A 7,680-nucleotide genomic window follows, 5' to 3' on the forward strand; every position below is an offset into this window, starting at 1 on the left:
CCCATTAATTATAACTAATAAGTGGGAGATGCTCCCAATGCATGATAGGATGTGCGCGTGAGAAGCAGATCCCGTCTCAAAAAAAAAATGTCTTACTGCTGAATTGGCTTCTCTCCACAGAAGACCGGATCTGCTCCTCACACGCATATCCTACCGTCCATTGAGAATATCTCCCGTACTTATCAATTATTGTTCACGAGAGATATTCTCAATGAACGGTGGATGTACATGTCAGGAGCAGATCCCGTCTCAAGCTGTACTCGGTCAGGCTGCAGCACATCAGGAAAACCCTCGAAAAATTGTCCGATAAAAAGGAAGTTGAAATAACAAGTAAATGCCAAAAACTCCCGAGTCTGAACTCTGATTGTCGCAGAGAATGTGTGTGAGTGATATGGTTGAGTCGGTAGTCGGCGATGTAGAAGCAGAGGCTGCGGAGGATTTGGTGCTTATTGGCTCGTACGAGACGCCAATTCGACTTGTTCGTGACTCGGCGGAGGAGATACTGCTGCTGTGGGCAATTCAACAGCCCACCCTCTGCAAGCAGAATGCCTTCGTCCGCCAATCGTCACTGCTCCTCGATATCGAGGCATGTGGCCATCGCCTCACCATCTTTCAGTCTCCTTCCTCCATGGTATGATTCCGACTATTCCCTTCCTTTTCTACCTTCAATGTGTGCTTTTGCCGGCTCGCCATTCCAGCATTCCCTAACTTCCCTACAATTAGAAGACCAACCCAACAACAACTATAACTGGTATCGCTCTCTTCTCGGGGCGGATAAGAGGGCTTTCTTCTACCTCGGGCTATAGTGCTCGGGCACTGCTCACAGAGACGGTAAGTAGGCAATCGATTAAGTAGTAAGGCAGAAGTTAAGATGTTCTTTAAAAAAGAGGACGATACAATTTATAGACTCCAATTCTTCGACCGTTTCTACTAACAAACAAAAGCTAGAACCTAATCATAGGCCGTCAAATCGCAAGTTCGCAACCGATAGCAGAAAATATTCGGTTGGTTATTTAGTTGTAAAACAGGGGAGGTTGTTACGATTCTCTCATGGCGGCAAGGTTCACCCTCGTCTGGCTGCCAGCTCGCAAGGGGGTGCCTGAATCAGCGATGTCGTCAGCTTCCACGTCAGGCAGCCGTATCAATTACAACTATAGGAGGTGAAAACTGCAACAGTCCATGTGACTAAGAACCCTATTTTCGAAGTTGGAAATACAAAAGAAACTATACGGGATCTCAAATCTTCTAGTGTCTAAGAATGGTCAAGACATCTAGTTAGCGGGTACGTGTGGGCTACTCGTGATACAGTCCTTTTGTAGTGTCGTCGCCTGCATGGTAATCTCCAGGAAATTGATGCTGATCTGATTAGGACAGTGGGCAAGTCTTCTCATCGAGGCACTTGAAAATTTGTACTAGGTTGATTTACCTTGGAATTAAAGTGCCATACAATTTTCCGAAACAGATGATTGATCTGCATTATGACATATTCCAATATTATAATTCGAATAGGGAAATCAGGAGGTGAAAGATAATTTGGATGGATATTTCTGTTCTAATTTTTTTAGTTTTAAATTGCAGAGCACACCTGGAGTAACTGGAGCAGTAATGTGGGACAGTGGAGTTGTTTTGGGGAAGTTCCTAGAGCATGCAGTGGACTCGGGGAGGCTTGTTCTTCAGGGCAAAAAGGTGGTCGAATTGGGCTCAGGCTGTGGATTAGTTGGGTAAAATTGATTACAAATTCTATAGAAACACAGCAAAGAAGTCAATTAATTTATTGTGCATTTAATATAATTTGTTAATCAACAACTTAATGGGTGGCAACCTCTTACATGGAGCCAGGCATGAAAATAATACCAAATAGGCTGCCATTTGAGAGAAGGTCCACCAATCAGTCAGTCCAAGTCACTGATTTGATTGAACAAAGTGCTTTTAGGTTTTATTATCAGGTTCTTCCATTGCCTTGGAACTTTACATTAGTACTTGGGTTTTCGGTTGCCTGCAGTAGATGTACAATTTTTATTCCTGTTTGCAGTTGCATTGCAGCTATGCTGGGCGGTCAAGTTACTCTTACTGATCTGCCTGATCGGCTGAGGCTTCTAAGGAAGAATGTTGAAGCTAATGTAATAGACAGGGATGTACGAGGATCTGCAACAGTAAGTGAGCTCATATGGGGGGATGACCCTGATTCTGAATTAATTGAGCCTCTGCCTGATTATGGTAATTAGCTTCTCTCTCTGGATTTCCTGACAAGTTATAAAGTGTTCGGTGCTTCCAGGGTCTTGCTTTTTTATTTGTTTTAGTTCGTTAATTTACTTCTAACTCTTTCAAATTCTATATATAGTGATGGTGGTTGAGTTACATGAATTTTACCTTGTTCAATCTGGTAGTGTCTCATTCTTACAATTGAACTATGGTGTATTTTAAATTAAATAGGGTTTAGTCATCTGATATGTGGAAATGCCCCAAATAAAGGCTTCAAGATGACTGATTTCTGGGTTTTGCAATCATGTTCAAAAGTCAAGTCAACAGATTGACCAATCACCGGTGGACCCCATTAGTATTTATAGTAATTCTTGTAATTTCTATTTAAAGTAATCATCCATTACTATTTATAGTAAATGCGACTTACTATTTTTAGTAATTTTGGATTTCTTATATTTAGTAGAACTAGAGAGTTATAGTGTCTATGTTTGAAAAGGAAGTTTCTACTTTTTTTGAAGTCCGAATACAAATAGGAATTAGAATCCAAGTATGAGTTGGAAATTGCAATTTTGGGTCAATAAAAGAGTGGCAACAGGTCTTGTAGAGAATACAACATTTCATTCTATTGTTTTTCCCCACTAAGGACTGAATAAAGAATTCTTTTTCTGTTTCTACCATAGCTAGTTGCTATAGTAGAAGCTATTTAGCTAGTTGCTATGGTTCTAACCTTTTGGCATTTTTTGCACAAAGTGGCTGCTCTCAGACTTGAACTTGTGTTTTTTCATTTGTCAGCTAGAGATTTTACCATTACACCAAGTAATTGCCTCTATTAGAGCACTAGATTGATATTTTGGTAGATCCATGGCTGTGCAGGAAGATCAACATCAAATTGCACAAGAAACAGGGAACACATTGACTAGAGGGGATTTGGAGGTGATGCAACAGCATATTAAGCATGATGTGCAACAGAAATTTGCCAATCTCTATGCTAGATTGGAGCAGTTGGGGCTTTTAGGACCTTCCAATGTCAATGTTGAAGGTTAAAGGAACTAGCAATAACAAGGTATGTATCAAAGGGGTGGGGAAATAGGTGCCATCCATAGGAGTGCAACTTGGGTCATATTGGGTTGGGAATTTGTTAAAATTTCAATGGGCCTGACCCCTAACCTGAGCCCTATGGAATTGAGATTCTTTAAGTTGGGCAACCTGACTTGCAGCTCTAGTCAACCAGCTATAGAAACCTATCACCATCCCAGCTATAGAAACCTAGCCCTATTGGAAAACTCTTCCTTGAATGCATCTTTAATCTGGATTCCCAGGAATTTAAACTCTGTTGCAGATAAATTAGCCAAGTCTGGTGCTCATAGGGAAAACTTATATAGCAATAGTATAATGCCTTTGTAACCTGTGTGTGACTAGCCTTTTGTACATCATCTCATGTACTTGCCTTTCTCTCTTTTATAAAAGTTACTCTTTTATGAGGCATGCATTGCAAAAGGTGTATGAAGCATATGCCTCAGAGGCAACAATGCCTTTGGCATATGCATCAAGGCATTTTGGGGGCACCTCGAGGGGCATGTCTCCAGGTGTACACCTCCCCATGCCTTTTAAAACACTAATGCGGAGGCATGATGCAAGGTGTTCCACTACTTGAAGGCATGAGGTGCATAGTTCAAAATGTAAGAGGCATAAGCTTCCCGAATACAAGGAGGCTTAAGCCTCCTTAAGAGGAGGGGGATGAAGAGGAAGGAGGATCTCATCTTTCTCTCTTTCTCTTAATAAAGACATTTTATATTAAGAAGAAAGGGGGGGGGGGGAGGGTTTGTTGATGCCTCTGAGGTGTATGAGGTGTACACCTCTTGCACCTGAAGCATATGCCTCAGAGGCATCAATGCCTTTGGCATACGCCTAAGGGCGTTTTGGTGGCGCCTCGCTTCGAGGAGAATCACCAGGCGTACACCTCCCATGCCTTTTAAAACACTTGGATTAGTAGGGAGCAACTTTTTTGGGGTGCCACAAGGGAGCAGCTCATTTCCCTCTGATCATTAACCTGCGGCCAATACAATGTTGTCAACAGCCATTCATAACCGTCCCTGTTCTGAAAATGAACTGAGATAGAAAAAAAAAACCCACCTACCCATTCATGGTAGCCACGTACCTTGTGTTCCATGCCATAGCCACCCCCTGCTGTGCAGTTTGTTGTTGCTTGCTTCAGTTCTGAAACAAAGTACAAGGCAATGGCTTATGGTGTCTCAAAATTGCTTTGGGTTTTGGTCACAATTGGGCAATTTGAGAATTAAATATGATGAACCTATGAGAGTGTACTTTGATTGATAATCAAGCTGTGATCAATATAGTCCATAGTTTGATACAACATAATAGGACTAAACACATTTAAGTTAACAGGCATTTTGTTAAAAAACATGTGGCTCCAGGAGAAGTCTGCCTTCCTTATTTTGGTTCAAATGGACAGTTGGATCATGTGTTCACAAAGGGTATTATTAACGTGCAGCCGAATTAAGCTATGCATGGTTAATCTCTATGCTCGGTTTGATGGCGAGTGTTGAAAAGCAGGCCTAGTATTATGTACTTATTGTGCCTTGTTGTCATTGGGCAATATGGGTTTATTTTATTTGTTTATTTCATTTTTACTGCCTGACCAGAGCCATACTTGTGATTTTTCAGATTACTTCCAGGAGTTAATATAAGTTCATGGGGACTCACAATGGCTCCCACAATTGAGTGTTCTTTCTCCATTCTTTTATTCCCTCTCTTCTTTATCTTTGCTTGTTTCTTCCCTCTCAAAATGGATTTTGCGGTTGAGTTTTCTGTTTATTATTTTTGAGTTCCAAGACAAGTACTACAACAGTGAGGAGTGACTTGGTACAAATAGAAGGCCATTACCCAATGTTGGTCCTGGTTATCTGGGCTATTGGGAGGGGTGGTATAAATAGAAGGCTCTGAATGAGCAAGGGGAAGACCAAAGGAATCGTGATCTGAAGTGGTAAAAGAATGATTTGATGACTTACTATTTGTCAGAAAATATGGCTGTTGATAGAGTAGAGCGGCAGGACAGTACTAGTGTAGCTGACCCCAAATACTTGGGATTAAGGACAAGTTGAGTTGAGTTCTAAAATAGCAATTTTTAAGAGCTCAAAACGAAAATGTGGAGTTGAAATTTAAATTATCTAGTTTTTTTTTTTTTCATTTCATTGCTCCTGTAACAATAGAATACCGAGAATATATGGACTATTGAACTGAAAACAAAGCAGTCGGTCATGGTATGTTCCAAGCAATCTATCTAATCTACCTTCAACCAAATTATGGTGAAGCACTTGAGCAGTAAATGAAAAAGATAAATTAGGTCCAGATAATGGGAAGAAGACAACCTCCCATACATAGGACATAATGTTATTTTTACACCTCACAGTTTGTTGCCTTGGGTAAAACCTAAAGATCCAGTCTTGGGAATCCTAGTTAAGTTCAGGATTTCTTTTCTGCTAGTTGGGAAGAATGTTATACCTCGAATGGAACATCCTATCAGGGTATATTTTGTACTGGAAGGTTCTTGTAGATGGAGCAATAATTGGGTTGGTATCTGACATTTGAACTGTTTGCATATCTGAGACATGAATTTCATGCTGGCAGGGCATCCTTATTGAACCTTCTGTTCTAACTCTTTTCCCCCAGCATCAAAATGGATTGCAATTAGTGAAATCTGCACTTGAATCTTACATGTCATTCTAAGTTTCTTCCTTTTTTTTACTAGCTATGATATTTTGAAGTCAGAACTCCATACTGGGTCCAATCTTACATCAATGCTTTCATGTTTCAGTACTTGGTTCAGATGTAATTTATAGTGAAGGGGCGGTTGCAGATCTGTTGGTAACACTGCGGAAACTTTGTGGAGCCCAGACAACAATTTTATTGGTGGGAGAGCTCCGAAATGGTAAATTCTAGAATTCATTCTTATTTGGTATCCTATTACAGTACATCTTAATCCTTGTTCTCCTTTGGTAGATGCTATTCTTGAATACTTCTTGGATGCTGCAATGAAGGATTTCATAATTGGGCATGTGGATCCAACACAGTGGCATCCAGATTATCACAGCAGTCGAGTTGTGATTCTTGTTTTAGTAAAAAAAAACAGTGGAAACGAGGTTGAAGACTAGATATTTGAATTTCATCATGAAGAAATTAGCTATAATCGGGAAAGGAAGATGAGGAGAGCCTGCCTTGTTCCTAACATTCTATTGATGGGAAATGCGGCATTCCATTTGAAGTTTGAACGGTCCTACCAAGTTGATATGATTCTGCCGAGGCGCAACCACATTCTCCTTAATGTGTCCAGATGATATTGTCAAATTTGAGGGCTCACCTACAAGACTAACTATCGTAATGGACTAATGGGTTTTTCAGTTTTCACAATTCAAAAAAGAAATTTTGGGCCCTGTCAAGTTTTGGTTACCAAAAAAATAAAAGAATGTTGCAAGAAGCACGAGCAATTTTGTACAAGAAGGTGGCTTTTGTGGTAAGATGGGTTTTGGGTTTTCTAGGAACAGAAACATCCTAGTGAAGCAATTACATATACCAGAGTTTTCCAACACTTGGAAAAGAACCCCAAGGCATATAAAGTTATCCGTACTCTCCCCTCAGTTTCTCAGTTTATACAGAACTTCTACAAGTCATATGCACTTCCACTGGTGAATAAAATGATTGTAGGTTGAAAGGTTCTGAGTAGGTTTTCATGGGTTTTCCCACCATCCATTTTCATGTCTGCATTTGTGTTACAAGCGTCTTCATGCTGAACCCTTGTCGTAAAGGGTCGTTATTAAACCCCTTTTGGTTGCCTTTGGGTATAATTATTAGCTGGGAGTGGGGTTTGGTTTTGCAATTGCCAGATGTTATTTTATCCATCTCTATGCACTTACAAACTTGAAAGGTTACCATGTCTCATCCACTGGTAGAAAATGAGAAACTAAGGCATTCTTCATGTTTTTGATCAACCACTGTTGTTGACTGTAGCCGTAATTAGTAGAGCCACCAGTGTTACAAAGAAATATTTTGGTCCCTCGGTTGCATTTACACCATGGTTACGATTAAATTGGTGAAGAGGAATTTAATCCTCGTATTGGTGACAATTTCATTTTTACAAAGGTTGACCACATCAGAGAGAGTCATCTGTTACCTGCAGAAGATGGACGCATACAAGTCCTTTAATTGATTTCTGGGAGATCTTTCTTACCAGATCATGTCAATCTAGCAGTATGGTATTCTCTGTATTTGATCTTTCCTTTCTCGTTGATGATGCACTACTTTATCGAGGTTCAAAATATCGAAAATACAGGGGTATGGCATTAAGCATTCAACCTATTAATATGTATGGCATTAAGCATTCAACCTATTAATATTTCCATATTGAGCAGTCACCTCAAATAAAGGATACTATGCCTTAAAAGACTTGAGACTGTTGGCCTT

At 40.2% G+C, this 7,680-nt stretch overlaps 1 protein-coding gene across 2 annotated transcripts; it reads left to right on the forward strand.

Moving 5' to 3' along the window:
- The first annotated feature begins 318 nt into the window (after positions 1–318).
- LOC104591549 (S-adenosyl-L-methionine-dependent methyltransferases superfamily protein) lies at positions 319–6,936 on the forward strand. 2 transcript variants are annotated; one of them, XM_010250429.3, is made up of 5 exons: positions 319–631; positions 1,579–1,721; positions 2,033–2,217; positions 6,038–6,151; positions 6,261–6,936. In XM_010250429.3, the coding sequence occupies exons 1-5, from the start codon at positions 377–379 to the stop codon at positions 6,365–6,367; spliced, it is 804 nt and encodes a 267-aa protein (XP_010248731.1). In that variant the 5' UTR covers positions 319–376; the 3' UTR covers positions 6,368–6,936. The 2 variants fall into 2 exon arrangements, with proteins under 2 accessions (XP_010248731.1, XP_010248723.1); XM_010250421.3 differs by having other exon boundaries at positions 323–631; positions 6,223–6,936.
- Positions 6,937–7,680: the final 744 nt, after the last annotated feature.

The sequence above is a fragment of the Nelumbo nucifera genome, chromosome 3 (assembly GCF_055504915.1).
Source record: "Nelumbo nucifera cultivar China Antique chromosome 3, China Antique-T2T, whole genome shotgun sequence".
In the NCBI taxonomy this organism is placed as follows: Eukaryota; Viridiplantae; Streptophyta; class Magnoliopsida; order Proteales; family Nelumbonaceae; genus Nelumbo; species Nelumbo nucifera.

Bases quoted from the DNA above. Each gene is read 5' to 3' on its own strand.
- LOC104591549 (XM_010250421.3), top strand. From the start codon at position 377: ATGTGTGTGAGTGATATGGTTGAGTCGGTAGTCGGCGATGTAGAAGCA. The intron at 632-1,578 runs GTATGATTCCGA...TTTAAATTGCAG, and splicing joins TTCAGTCTCCTTCCTCCATG to AGCACACCTGGAGTAACTGG. The intron at 1,722-2,032 runs GTAAAATTGATT...TCCTGTTTGCAG, and splicing joins TCAGGCTGTGGATTAGTTGG to TTGCATTGCAGCTATGCTGG.